This window comes from Euprymna scolopes, chromosome 1 (assembly GCF_053919585.1).
Source record: "Euprymna scolopes isolate OS-2025 chromosome 1, ASM5391958v1, whole genome shotgun sequence".
In the NCBI taxonomy this organism is placed as follows: domain Eukaryota; kingdom Metazoa; phylum Mollusca; class Cephalopoda; order Sepiida; family Sepiolidae; genus Euprymna; species Euprymna scolopes.
The window spans coordinates 179,898,421-179,913,754 of record NC_136482.1 but is presented as its reverse complement, the minus strand read 5'-3'; the positions used below and the strand labels follow the sequence as shown (position 1 = coordinate 179,913,754).

The 15,334-nt window shown below is 29.6% G+C and overlaps 1 protein-coding gene across 25 annotated transcripts in view; it reads left to right on the top strand.

The window, feature by feature from the left end:
• The window catches only part of LOC145277800 (neurofibromin-like), a 345,586-nt gene that overhangs the window by 274,968 nt on the left and 55,284 nt on the right, over positions 1 to 15,334 (top strand). For all 25 annotated transcript variants that reach the window (XR_013868231.1, XR_013868216.1, XR_013868230.1 and 22 more), the window contains 3 exons: positions 4,309 to 4,545; positions 10,251 to 10,351; positions 12,257 to 12,396. Coding sequence is in view for 21 of the 25 variants with exons in the window: in XM_080129724.1 (XP_079985850.1) it covers positions 4,309 to 4,545; positions 10,251 to 10,351; positions 12,257 to 12,396 (478 nt within the window). In the remaining 4 variants the exon portion in view is untranslated. The remainder of the gene's footprint in view (positions 1 to 4,308; positions 4,546 to 10,250; positions 10,352 to 12,256; positions 12,397 to 15,334) is intronic.

Genomic DNA, 15,334 nt, shown 5'->3' with positions numbered 1-15,334 from the left:
AATTAAAATTTATTTATTAATACATTGTTTGTAAACAAAAAGTTTATCATATGAAAAAGATAAAAGCATATTATAAAACGTTTTTTATTTTTTTTCATTTTGTCATTTGATGAAGGTCTGAAAAGAACGAAATGTATCAAGTTCCAAAGATTTCCATTTTCTCTTTTCTTACTGTATATTGCTTTTCAGATATATTCATTTATATATATATATATATATATATATATATATATATATATATATATATATATTTCTGTGGAAATATACTTTATTTCCTTATAATATATATCAATCCTTATTTAAGAAGCTCAATGTAATTACAGAACAATATAGTGAATGAATGACAAGTCTACATGCCAAAATTCATGATGTTGGCCATCTTACAATTTATTCCTTTAATTCAGTTGACATTTACAATTCTTGACAGTATCTGTTTCATAGCACAAAATCAATCACTTAATTATTATATCAATTAGTGAATCTACTTTGCCGTAACTCATCATTTTTGGATTTTAATCATGTCAACACACACTTTATTTCCTTTTGATGTATTGATTTTTGTTATTTCTTCTGATGAGATAAGGGCAAAGTAGATTCACTAATTGATATAATAATTGATTGATTTTGTGCTACGAAACAAATACTGTCAAGAATTGTAAATGTCAACTGATTTAAAGGAATAAATTATAAGATAGTCAACATCATGAATTTTAAAATATAGAATTTTATCATTCATTCACTGTGTGTGTATGTATATATATATATATATATACATACACACACACACACACAAATGTTTACTATTGCATTTACATTAATATCTTGTATATATTCTACATTTACATTAATGGGAACCATTCTTGACACAATTGGAGTAAATTGAAAGTGAAAAATACAAAAGTTTGAAAAAAATAGAAAAAAATTGTTTCCATGACGTTTTGCATCTCCATGTTCTTAAGAGTAATTGTTTAAATATTTTTGCATGTTTGTTAAACACTTAAAAGAAAATAAATGTATTTTTCATGATTTTAACAAATGCTGCCCTGGAGGTGGGTTTTCTCATTGATTGAAAGATAGGCTTTATCAGCCATTAATTTTTTTGTGAAATTTTAACATTAGAAATTATAGTCTCCAAATTTAAGTCCCTTTTAGAGTATTTTCAAGTTTATTCAAGAATATTAAGTTTAATTATTGGCACACTCTTCATATTTTTGTTAAATTTGATTAATAGTCATTAGATTCTATGGATTACATTTTTTTTTTTTCTTAAGACCCTTTAAGGTGTAAATTTGAGAGATTATCTTTATAAAAGGAGATAAAAGTGGTGCCAAATTTCTGTTTGAGGAATTTTACCCATTCTGGGACGAATATTCTTCTGGTATTTTTACAAATAGATTAAAACATAAACAATAATTAGTTTTATAACAATTTTGTTCAATTAATAATTTTATAAACAAACAACATTGTAATAATTTAATTTAACTTAAAAATTGTGTTTTTTTTTGTTTTTGTTTTTTCTTTTTCGTTTTTTTAATAACTAGGTAAAAAAAAAATGTAATCTTTTAAAAAAAATAATTTTAAGTCTCACAGGCAATACAGAATAGTTACAGCTAGTTAAAAAATGTGCAAAACTTCTAAGAGACTATGATTGTTGGAATATCCAATCTTAAAAACTAATCCGATTTTTACATGGAGTGATTGTAAAGAAACAGTCACTTTATTAGTTTCTACAAATTAACTTCTGTTTAATGTACTTTTTATTTTCATCAAATATTTATAAACTAGCAGAACATGTGGAAACTCCACAGAATGAGAAAGTATTTAATCAACAACTGTTTTGATAAAGCTGATATTTTTCTGATTAGCACAAAAAATTAATTTTTTAGACAGAAAAACCAATAATATGCAGCAAATATGAATTTATTAACAGTTCTATGAATATAGTGTCCACTGTATTTTAAATGTAGAACTGACCCAAATGAAATAAATTAATAATAATCAGAAAGTAATTTTGTGCTACATAGTTCAACACAAATAATAAAATCATATTGTAAGAGATAATCTTTGATTTACTCCTTCAGTCCAACACTTTGGCAAACAACATTCTTTTTTTTATCCTGTTTTTTTTTTTTCTGTTTCCTTTTTCAGCCAATTTCTTTCTTTAGTGAAGAATTGTTGCATGTCAAAATTACTAAGTTCCTTTCTCAAACCATTACAACAATGATCATATATATTTTATGATATTCAAAAATGAGGCTACATGGAAGAGAGGTCACTCTCATATTCCAAATGAAGGTTGCAAGATTGGCCTTTTTTAAAGCCCAATTTTGTGGATTTGGCCTTTTTTAAAGCAGTTTGGCCTTCAAAAATTGTATTTGGCTTTTTTCAAAGCATAACATACGAACTAAGGAAGGAACAGGCAGAGTATTATATAGATATTTAAATTTTATCTATATCATATTACAGGTTTCTAGCTAAGTTTTTGTACCTATATTGGGCTACATCATTACAAAACGTAACTTTTTTTTTTTTATAGATATCTTGCTGCTTTGTGAATTGATTTTTTTCAAGGCTTCTCCAATTTTGGAAATAAGTATTAAAACAAATGAAAGTTTTAAATGATCTGTTTAAAAATTAATTAGAAAATCATCAGTAAAAATAAAATATTAAATTTATTTTGTTAAATAATAATAATTGAAATTTAACAATCTGTAAAAAAATATAGTACCCAAATGTAGTTTAAAAACTTAGTAAAAACTCGTAATGTTTTCATGTGTGGAATAAAATAGAAATAAAATCAAATTATGTAAATGCATCGAGATTCTACAAGTTTTACTATTTAAGGAGCCACATGAATAATTTACAGATTTTAGGTTGATGTGATTGTAAAACAAACATCTTATTTACAAATATTTTTATAGAAACTGACAAATACAGATTTTTAAATTTATATTTTTAATATTAATTTTATGTGTTGATGTTTTCATCAATTGCCCATAGCCCCCCCCCCCCAATAATTTCTTATTTGGTCTTTTATCTTGATTTGAAATTTTCAAAAGTATTTTTTTGTTTTTTTCTTGTTTTAAAATTTTATTTTAAAAAAACTACTGGATCAATGTAACTTTTGAAATATATTTTCATTTTGTGATGGATACATACATCATACAGATTTTTCTTTTGTTTTTTGATATAGAAGAAATTCTGGAAAAATAATTTTTTTATAATATATATTCAGTTGTCAAGCATTTTGTTTTTTCTTGTGTTTACTAGAATTTTTTCGTTTTTAATTCTTTGATTTATTTTTATAAACTAGCTGTAATTACCCAATGTTGCTGATGAGATGGAGTTTTTACAAAAAAAAATTATGTAGGATTTTGCAAATTAAATTATTGTATTTAGTCATTTAATTACAAATTGAAGCAAATTCTTGGGAAACTAATTTTGTTACAGTGATATTTAATCCCTATTGATAACATTACTGAATTTAAATGGCTTTAAAAACTTTGAATCTTTTAATACATGACGATTTTCTAAGAATTGTAAAGCCAGAAATGATTTTTTACATCATGTTAAATGCTTCCCAATTTCTTTAAAATTTTTAAATGCTGTAAAGTATTCAATATGAAATATAATTAAAAAAATTAAATAAAAAAAAACTGGTTTCAAACTTAATAAAGAAGTGTCTTGTGTGTAGTATTTCTGTTATGCCGTTCTTCATTATTGTTTCTGTAAAAAAAATAAAAGAAAATCTTGTAAAATCTCATTTTAAGATTAATAAAACTTTAAAATTATATCCTATTTTCAATATACATTTTCTTTGTAACTTTGGTATAACTCCTACTACAGTTTTTTTTTTTTTTTTTTAACTATTTGAAAACTGCTAATATTCTTCATACAATGCATTCTTTATTATACCAGAAACAAAAAATCAGCCAATATTTTTTATTAAAATCATTGAACATTTTCTATTGACTGTATAAGAATACTCATAGTTCCTATAAGTTGTGTGTAAATGTTTTTGTGAAAATGTCTTCATTTTTAAGGAAAGTCAAAACAAATTGACTCAAAATTGCATGACTTATACAAAATATTTCATTTGTTTTTTAAATGTCTTATTTTTAGTATGTTCATGTTCTTAGTAATGTCTAATGTATATATTTCATTTCTTTTTTAGTTTCAACTAAATCCTTTGATCGAAAATACAAAAACACAAACAAAATTAAAACTTTTTTATTGCAGCATTATCATTATTTTCAAACCTCTAAGACGAAATGATCTCTAACAGATTTCTCTACCTTTTCCATTTAGGTGAACAGTCCAAAGGTTTGGCGCAGTTTTGATGCAGATTCCTCTACTCGGCCACCATTGTTCAAGACCAGAAGCAGTTCCATGCCAACACCAGGTTCTAAGAAACTAGACAACAGTAAGTCAGGGCTCAATCTGCCTCGCAGTGGTCGTGGCTCGGTGTCTAATGAAAACAATGTTCTACTTGATCCTGAAGTGTTGACAGATTATTCAACACAAGTGTTGGTCTTAACTGTACTGGTAAGAAATTTCATTTTCCATTTATTTGAATAGAAATTGTACTTCTCTATTTTAAAATAAGCTTTTCTGTAGGTTAAAGTATAAATTCTAGTACTGCTCTCAGTGAGTATTGTTAGAAATTTGGACACCTGTTTGTTATGCCAATTTAATTATCTTCTCAATTCAATCTTTAAAAAATTATTCTTGTGAATTCTGGAATTCACCCATATTAAAAAAACGTACCTGTGACTAAACAAAAATATATTCCAAAAATTATATAAATTGATGAAGTTTTATTTTATAAAGAAAATCATTTTTAAACGATTAATTGAAATTCGTTGGCATTGCAAAAAAAAAAAAAAAAAAAAGAAAAAAGAAAAAAAAAACCATGCAAGTTTGAATTGTTGAATTATCTCCCTTGTTTTTTGATTTTTTTTCAAAATGGATAAAACAGTCCTTATTCATGAAATTTGATTTTCTTATAAATAAAACTACTTGATTCATTTAGTGATTTTTGGAATATATTTTTGTATCATCATGGGACATACATCATACAGATTTTTCTTTTATTTTTGTTTTTAATGTAGGGGAATTCTATTAATTTTTTTTTTTTTTTTTAGTTTTTTGTTGGATTGACCACTGTTAATGTTATACCAGCACTAAAAATTCTGAATCCAATATTTTCTTTTGCATAACATGAAATTTCTTATGTTTTTTATACATTTAAATGTTAATCACCTTATATATATATGTAATGCAGTTTGTATTTATCTCTATATACAGTTACATTTATATATTTATGTGTGTGTATCTATGGAATTCATTCATAAACTATTTAGTTGATTATTATGAATTTTTGAACACAACTACTAGTTATACAGGTGCATAATGTGGGCTATATTTATTTAATTTACTTTTATGTAAAGATTAAAAATAGTCGGAAGCCTTTTGTGAAAATCCAGACCTACAATTTTCGTGAAATTGTTAATAATAGATATTTAACATCAATTAATATTTTGCAAATTTCAGTCCCTTTGGAGTATTTTAAATAGTATTTAGGGGGCGTATAGGCACAAGCTCCCAGTTGAAAATTTAAATATTTCAGATTGGCATTAAATTTGATCCATAGTCATTAGAAAACCAGTCGATTGTAAGATTCCATGAATTTCAGTTTTGACCCCTTAAATTTAAACCTTAAATCTAAAACATTTTTTAGAATCAAAATCATGATGAATTTTGATTAAAATCGAAATAAAGATTCTAAAACTTTAGTATATCATTTCATTTTAATCTTTGTAAAGTGATAAAAGTGGTTCAAAACTGTTCTGTTCGGGCAATTAATTTTACCCATCTTGAAATGAATATTCTTCTAGTTCATCTATAACAACACCAAATAGTGAAGTAACTTTTCATTAAAAATCTTAAGGTCATTTTAAATATTCTAAAATTAAAAAGAAATTTTATTTCTGATTTTAATGGTTTAAAATATAGTTTAAATAGAAAATAATTTGAGTCTGAAAATCTGAGTAAATTTTGATCATTTAAAAACCTAATAACACCTGAACATCATAAAATTATAAACTTCATCTTGGCTACCAAATCCAATCGTCTAAGTTTTATTTTCAATGAATTTAGTTTATTGCAGTATAATTTCCAAATTACTGTGACATACTTTTGGCTTTACCCTTGTGTATTTATTAAATGATACCAAGGCTGCCATAACATTATTATGAACCTATCCTTGAAAATGTGTGCTTAATTATTTTAGATGTGTTTTAGATATTAATCTACAAAGTGTTTAATATTTTTAAAATTAATTATTAAAAATTGTAGAGAAATTTATGTCGAATTTATAGTGTAATAATAATGTTAGTTTGGAAAACTGCAAGATATCAGATGGAATAAGGTTTTTAGATATAAAACTTAACAAATGATTCCGCTGTAAATATGATATGCTATTTTCTGTTTAAGGAAACATTAGCATGGTATGCTTCATGCATTTTTGATAATGGCTATGCATTGTTGATTTGCTTCATTTGCGTATTAAAAGCAAGTCTAAAACGAGTTGTTGAGTAAAACATGCATTTTTTGTCAGCTGGTAGGAAATGGTTGCTCTATTCATACTGGAACTTTTTCTTTTCACCTTGGATGTAAGGGATTACTATATGGGATCATGTCTAATAGGGGACTGTTGGGAGTTAAGCATGTCTGTTCACATTACATTTAAACTACTGCATGTTAGTACATTCAGAGAAGGAAATAGGGAGAGAATTCCAAAGTCTAGCAATCTGAGGGCAGAAACTATTAGAGTAGAAGGTTTTCTGGCAATTAGGGACCTCAGCAGTGAAGTGGTGGGATTTTGATGCCTGTCAGGTTGGTCAGGACATCATGGGGGACAAGTGCTATTATGTAAAACAGGCACAGGAATGTAACATTGTGGGGATCGGACAGAGATTGGAGCTTGGTCGAAAGTGTGGAACCTATTAGAATTAACATTTTTTTTTGGGGGGGGGTCTAAGAGGGAGAAACTAGTGGTAGATGCACCAGCCCTGATGTGGTATGGATTAATATTTTAGAACTATAGGAATATTATTCCTACACATAGAATTTTCAGAAAAAAAGTTGATTACTACTTCAGAAAATATAAAATAATAATATTAAAAACTAGCAGGCTGCCCAGTGTTGCTCGGTCGTAAATATTCATAATTATTATATACAGAAATTGAAATGTGTGCATGTGAGTATTGTTTTTTTTTTCTAAACACTTCACTTCATTTGTAAAAAAAAAAAAAAAAAAAAAATAATCAAACTGAGATCAAAACCAAAATCTAAAGAAAGTGAGTCAGGTATCATAACCATTAGAACAGCTTGACGTGGTCTTCACAGAGTGCTTTTTTTAACATAAAGAAGCTGTTATGTTTCATGGCTACGCATACGTGACAAACAGATGAATATCTGAGGACTCCCAAGTACCATTTTTTTTCAATTTTAATCCCTTAGCAGCCTTTTTTCCGGATGAAAATCGATTAAAGTTTTCCACATGTCTGAATACCCTATATACCAAATTTCAAGTCTGTAGATCAAAAATTTGTCAAGTATATAGGCTGAGAAGTGTCCACACACACATTTTCACTTTTATAGATATATAGATTGATGTGTTCAGTGTTTACAATTCATTTTACCTTACAAACTTGGAGAGCATTTGTAATTGCAGCAGGTGAAAACAAAATGTCTTGTGCCGAATAACAAAAATAAACGTGTAATTTTTGTGAGAGGTTATTAAATCAAAGAAAGAGTCGAAAAGCTTTGTGCCGACTCAAGCTGAAGGCATGATGAAAACTAGCAAGACAATTATTCAACGTTGATAAGGAACAATATGGCAGCATTAAAAAAAACTTCTAAAGTATTCACCTGTCGGGAGTGGATGACAAAAGATAAGTTGCATGGTATTAAGAAAGCTGAGGTATCTTCACTTGAAGAATTGCGTCCTCAAAGAAAAGTCTAATGTTCAGAATGGTGGCACTTGGGTATGATCTGTTCAGGAAGAGGGACAGGTTATGGAGTGAATAATGTAGTGGAGGGTTATTCTTAGTATTGGATGATTAATTGTAATCTGGAAGCATCTGAACTTTTTGAAGTAATGAAATTGAAAAAAAATTGTGCCTATTTATTTTCTGATGCTAAAAATGATTTAGTTTTTTTTTTTCATATTAAAAACTTAATTTTCCATTGCTGGTACTAGAGATAAAATGATAAATTTTCATTGATTTTAAAACTACCAGTAAAATTAAAATCTAAAGATTTCTCTTCCCCATGTAAATGTATTTTTTACATTTCTGAAAATTTATCCACATATTACGTTTTATTTACTATAATCCGCAAAAAAAGAAAAAAAAAAAAACTGGAATTCGTTATTGTATCCGAATCCGGTGTGGGAGAGGATCATCCCATCACTAATTATATTTAATGAGACAAAGTTCAGATATTCTGATTAATAGAGAGGATTAAGCTACAGTGAAAAGTTTGTACATGGATTGAACTGCTAAGATTTTTTTTTTTTTTTACATGGAAGTCACCACTTATCAAGGCCCGGAGGCCACTCGGGGATAAGGGTTATTGCGTGTACAGTAATCAATGGAACAATATCGTACTAATCGTTAGTAATGGAGATCTGATAAAGTGTCTTTAAGGGGGCGGTTCATCAGGAATTTGTTTGTTGGACTTGAAGACATCAAAGTTGTAGTCAGGTGGGAAACAGGCAAACGGAAGAGAGTTCCACAGGCGTGCATTTCTAAGAAAGAAGCTTTGTTCATGGAATCTACATTTTCATTTAGGCACAGATAAAGAGTGCGGAAAATTACTGACAGTGGTTTCAGCTAGACAGGTGTTTTTCATGAAAGATTGGCGAGGGGGGACCAGAGATTGGAACTCAGATGAGCACTTCCCATGGGAATAACGATAAAACAACAGGCTCGTAACGTCCTTTCTGTGGGAGAGAGGTTGCAGGGAAGAGAAAAGAGCATCCCCCACTAGGCTACGAAGTCTATTTTGTACTGTCAAGGCAGGATAGGCTGTTTGTAGCAGCTCCTGCCCAGATATGGCAGCAGTACTGCATCCTTGGACATACTTGGCTTTTTATATAGATAGAGAATTGCATCAGCAGTGAGATATCTACTGGAGCGGTAGAAGGATCCCACCATTTTCCCAGTGACCTTGGCAACAGATTTGATGTACGTGTTCCATTTCAGATCGGGAGTAAAGGTCAATCCCAGAAGCTTGTCAAAACATGGAGCCTCCCCAAGACGAGAGCCATCCATTTCAATTGATGCCAGATGGGGATCAAAGTGTTGATGATGTAAAGATAGGAGCTTGGTTTTAGATCCATTAAAAGTAACAAGCCACCTCTTCCCCCATTGTACCACACGCTCAAGATCAGAGGAGAGAGAACCAGAGAGAACTATGTCATTTACGGCCTTTGAAGGTCATGTCATCAGCATAGATGTTAACAAATAATTTCTAAATGGCCGTGTCATCAGCATAGATGTCAACGAATGATTAATAGATGCAAATGGTGCTAACATTTAAGATTCATTCACGTATACACACATACCACCCTACACACTTGAACATAAGGGAATACTATTTTGGATCATGTCTAACAAGGGACTGCAGGAAGTTAATCAGAAAAATATCTGTTCACATTACATTTAAACTTCAGTATATTAGTACAATCAGAAGCAGGAAACAGGGAGGGAATTCTGAAATCTATCAATCCAAGCGAAAAAAACTATTAGAGTAGAATTTTTTCCAGCATCTAGTAACCTCAACAGTGAAGGGGTATGATTTTGCTGCTTGTCAGGTTAGTTGGGAGTAGGTACATTGAGAGAGCACAAGTACTAGTTCATCAGAACACATTCTATTAAAATACTTGTAAAACAGACATGGGGATACAGCATTCTGGTTATGAGACAGAAGTTGAAACTTGGTTGATAGTGTGGGATCTATCAGATTTGAAACTCTTTTTTGGGCCTTGTATAAGAGTTAGAAACTTTTGGTATATGCATCAGGCCAGATGTGACAACAATACTCTATGCATGGGCGAATGGTGGCTTTGTAGACATATAGAATACTCTCAGATGTGAGTAATTTTCTAGCATGGTAAAAGGAGCCCACCTTCTTTGCAGTTGTGGGTGATTGGTATTCATATTTCTTACCTTTTTTTTCAGGCAACATTAGTGAGGAACACGACGGATGAAAATGAAGCTAGAATATTATACGAATACTTGGCAGAGGCCTCGGTAGTGTTTCCCCGCGTCTTTCCTGTGATGTAAGTAGACAACTTTGATTTGTTACCAATGCAATAAGATTTTATCAAGTTTTTGAAAATCTATATATAAATTACCCTCCTCACACACATACATACAGTCCTGTGTAAAAAAGAGAAAAAAATTTTAGCCACTTAAAACTATTATGAGCTTAACAGTTTTAAGCCACCTTATGCGTGTCATTTTGTAGACTTTCCTAACATTTGAGCTAGGTGCAAATTGTAGTACTTGCTTTATCCTCTTGTAACAAAAGATGATCCTTTCTTTGAGAAATGGATTTGCCCCACATTAAAAATTGAACTTTTGTCACAGGAAAGGTTCAAGTAGATAAATATGTTGAAGAAATAAAGATTTGGGTAGATTGTCCTTGCAATGGCACAAGCCTCTTCAAGAGTTGGTGACTAAGAGCTGTTGTAAAAGATGTATTATTCATTCCAAAAATTTGAATTATTTTCAGTGAAATTTCATCTAACTTCTAAATGCTACAGTTTCCGATCACAATAAAAAAAAAAATGGAAGCTTCCATTCAGTCTCGAAAGACAATGGATACTTCCTGTAAAAGTAGCTGCATGCATGTGTAAATGTGAGGCAAGGGTTGCACAATCTCCAACCGCACCTCTCCTAAATCTGCACTGCTCAAGTCTAGTGGCAAAGAAGTCCAGGACGATTGGAAATAATGTCAAGATAAACACATAAGCACCTGGAATTTCCAAATGGTCACCCATTTAGTACTGACCAGGTTCAATGTTGCTTAACTTCGGTGATCTAACGGGAACTTGTGTGTCAACGTGATTATGCCGATCACAATAAATTATGTGTAATCGGCATTAGTAAATCTCACGGACGTCCATGATTTTGCATCGATTGATCAATTGAACAAAATTGAATTGTATCAATGAATGATCTCAAAATGCTAGGTTCAGCATAACAAGTTAAGATTAAAAATATGGACAGATTCTAATTAAATGTATTTGATGTTATGATTCTTATTTAAAATTCAACTTAATTAAAAAAAAAAAAGCAGAAATATCTTTGTATATACCCATCACAGAAGGAAGATGTGGTATTCTAAAAAATAATGTAAAATGATCAAGTAGTTTTATTTATAACTAGACTACCCATGACCCGTTGGGTCAGTATGTTATATTAGCTATGAAATTAATGTATGAGCGTGACACTTGTGACGTAAAGAAAATAGTTTTTTGTGACATAATAGAAACATTTCTATGAGTCATTTTGTTTATAATTGTTTATTTTGGAAAAAAAAATTTACAGCCATTGAATTATAAGTGGTTTACCATACTTATATGTAAATGTGCAGTGAACAGATATCATAATACTTATAGTTTAATTCAAATTTTGATATATCTTTTAATTTAAACACGGAAAAAAAAAACAATTGGGATGCTGAAAACGTACACAGTAAAACACTACGTTTTATTGTCGCGTTGATTATTTGTAACGCAAATTAAAAAAAAACATCTGGGTTATTTATTTATGTTGGTAATGTAGAAGAAAATGTACGAATGTTTTTTAAGAAAGGTGTATTAAAAAATGGAGAATAAATTATATAGATAAAAAAAAAATCAAATATGAGTATTTGAAAGAAAGGGAGATAACTGAATAATAATTTGTAATTTTTAGATTTGTTATAATGCTGATGAAGTTGCATTGATGGCTTAAAAATAATTTTCTTTATAAAATAAATATTACTTGATTAATTTACGTGATCTTTTACAAATCAACCAAACCAAACACAATGAATAAATATTTCAAGATATAAAATACACAAAGCATGAAAACATTTTTTTAAATAACTCGATTTGACAGAAAATCACTTGAAAAAGGTTGATATACTGTAAAACAAAACAACCAATTCCTACGTAAACTCTTCTTTTCTATTGCAGACATAGCCTTTTAGATGCGAAAATCAACTCTGTGTTATCGTTAAGTCAGGACCAAGCTATCCTGAATGCAGTTCAAAGTATCATCCAGAATATGATAGCCTGTGAAGATTCATCACAACAGCAGTTATCTTATTTACAAAGTAAGCATTTTATTTATTGCATGACCCCTTCCATCACCCCTACACTTGTAGTTTATTCTATATTAATTGCTGCTCTCGGCTCATTTGAAGCATTCGCTTGCATTTTGATTTTCTTTCTCTATCATGGGTTCAATCTCTGCTGGGCATTTTCATCTTGCAAATTGGTTCCTTGAGTCATTCTATACAACTTTTGGATTAAAAGATGGATTTATTATAATCTTAGGAAATGAATTTTATTTCATAAAGATTTGAAAATAACTCCTGAAATTAAGGCAATTTATATTTATCATTTTGTTGATTAAATGATTTATATTTAAAGCAAACGATTTTCAATTTCCAGTATTAATTTAGAATTACACTTAATTAAAAAAAAAAAAAATTTTTTTTAAACGCAAAAATACAGACAGATCTTTGATTTACATACCTGTCACGGAAAAAGATGTCATATTCCAAAAAACACATAATTTGATCCAGTAGCTTTTTTTTTATTTTTTTATTTTTTTTTTTATTTAAAAAAAAAATCAAATTTTACCATTTTTAAAGATTAATAATTTTTGGCAGCCATTGTTTATAAATAAAGGGAGACAACTCAATTTGAGATTAAAATCAGTCTTGTAATAAATACGTTTTAATCTTAAAATAACTAAAAATGATTTTCTGCATAAAAATAAATCTTCTTGATCAACTTGCATGATTTTTGGAATATGACATCTTTGTTTCGTGATGAGTAAGTATGTCATGAAGATTTGTCTGTGTTTTTTTTTGTGTGTAATTCTAAATAAGCACCAAATTTTCATCTAGAATTATTTGTAATCAAAATTTCTCTGCATTTTTTTTTGTTTTCAATTTTCAACTGCAATCTAATTTCAATCTTTTTATAGCTTAGCTGATTTGAACCACTTCGATTTTTATATATATTTTCTTTACTAATTAAAGCTATTCAATCCTTTCAGTTGTCTTTTCTAAACACAGCAATGAATGGCAGATTCAGCATTTTTCTTTTGCACATGTTTTCTTTCCAATGAACTCATAAAACACTTTCCATTGTTAATCTTTTTTTTTTATTTTCCAATCTCTGCACATTCTATAACAAATTTTTTTTTTTACTATCAACTTCCAAAATCTAACTTTTTTAATTCTTTGTTTCATATTCTATCTAAACCTACTAAATTCTTAGCGCATGTTAAACTTATCGACACAGACAAACATGACTAGAGTTTCTGCTCATTTTTATGGAAGTCATATTTTATCATCGGCAACCAATCACATCTTCGAAGTAGATACAAAAGAAAAATATTAACATAGACTTTATTTATTTTTTAAATTAGGTAATAAAGTTTAAATAAGAGCCAAATAGTTTTCAATTTTCAAATGGTAGGGAAAACTTGTGATCTAAATATTGCAATATTTTTGAAACTCGGATCTTGTTCAAATTTTTTTTTTAAATTTTTGTTTTGCTATATGAAGAATTATTCAATATAGAAATCTCCAAATCATTAAATACTGTGGACATTTTCCTTTTCAAACAATGACTTTTGAATATTCGTTTGTTTATAAAACCGTTTGTTTTTTAAGTATTTTCTCACTAAGCATTTTTCTTTTATGATGTTTGTTTTTACTTTCGTCCTCTGATTTTTATAAGATTAAGATTTTTTTTTTTTTTTTTGCCAAAATCATATGGCACTGTTTTAATTTGGAGATTGTAAGGGTTAGATTTATCCTTTGAATATGTCTTAATTCTCTTACATCCTTTATTGGGATCATCTTTACCTATCCCTTAACCTGTCAACCAACCCTTTTCATTTCTCCCTCTCTATGAGTACTTCAGAATGTCGCTCAGCTTTAGTCCTATTCATTTTGATATGTTATCCTTCCATCTCATTCGCTGTCTGCCTCTTCGCTTATCACTTCTCCATTGTGCCTTGCTAGATTGTCTTGGCAAATCCTGTTGATTTTTCTCAAATCTGCCAGCACCACTTCAGTTTACATCTTTTCACTGTGGTTTAAAAGGTGTCTGTATCATCCAATTGTTTCCTCTATCCTGTCTAAGAAAGTAGCACATCTATGGTCTGTATCCGTCCCTCCAGATCTGCCAGTTCCCACAGTTCATTGGTGTACAAAAATATGGAGATGACCAGGCAGTGTATTGGTATAATCTTTAAGCTGAGTTGATGTTCCTGTCATTCCAGATTGTATTAAGTTTGGTGAACACCTTGTGATTTGGAAAATCTTGGAGAATGTTTGGAGTACCTCATTTTCTTCGCTTTTACTTGACTGACCATACAGGGTAACACAAATGACCTGGTCACTCAACCTGTCTATTGTGTTATTTGCTTTTCTTTTCTTTGCTGGATTATCTTGACAAGTCCTGTTTTTTTTTTTTTGTTTTTTTTACATGATAATATGATTTTAGTTTGTCTAGTGTAGTTTTTGTAGAACCCAATGTTTGCTATATCTTTTTCTATACTTGATTGGTAAGATAATTTCTGTAGAAGATGCCAATGAGTTTACGAAAGCAACAAATCTCATCTGGTATTCTCATGTCCATGATTCACGGACAAAAACAAAAAAATCTGAAAACAACCAGCAACAATTGCATCTCACGCTGGTGATAACCCTCACCATTCTGCTATTGCTATTATTATTTACCCAACTCTCTCGGATTTGTTGAAATATGCAGCTGATCTAGAAGAGTCGATTTGGGTTCAGTTATGGATTGAGGTAGGAAATGGCTTGTTTTGTTTAATCCATGTCTTTCGATCGTAAGCGTGTCCCTTTTCTTCTGCAGATTCTCATAGGAAGTTCTGCTTTTGATGAGAAAATGATTCTAATACCTCATCAAATCTTTCTTGGAGTTCATATTAGATCCATTGCTCTTTCTGCCTCTCATAAAATCAGTTCTCTATATCGTTTATTTCTCACATTGAGACTATTCTCG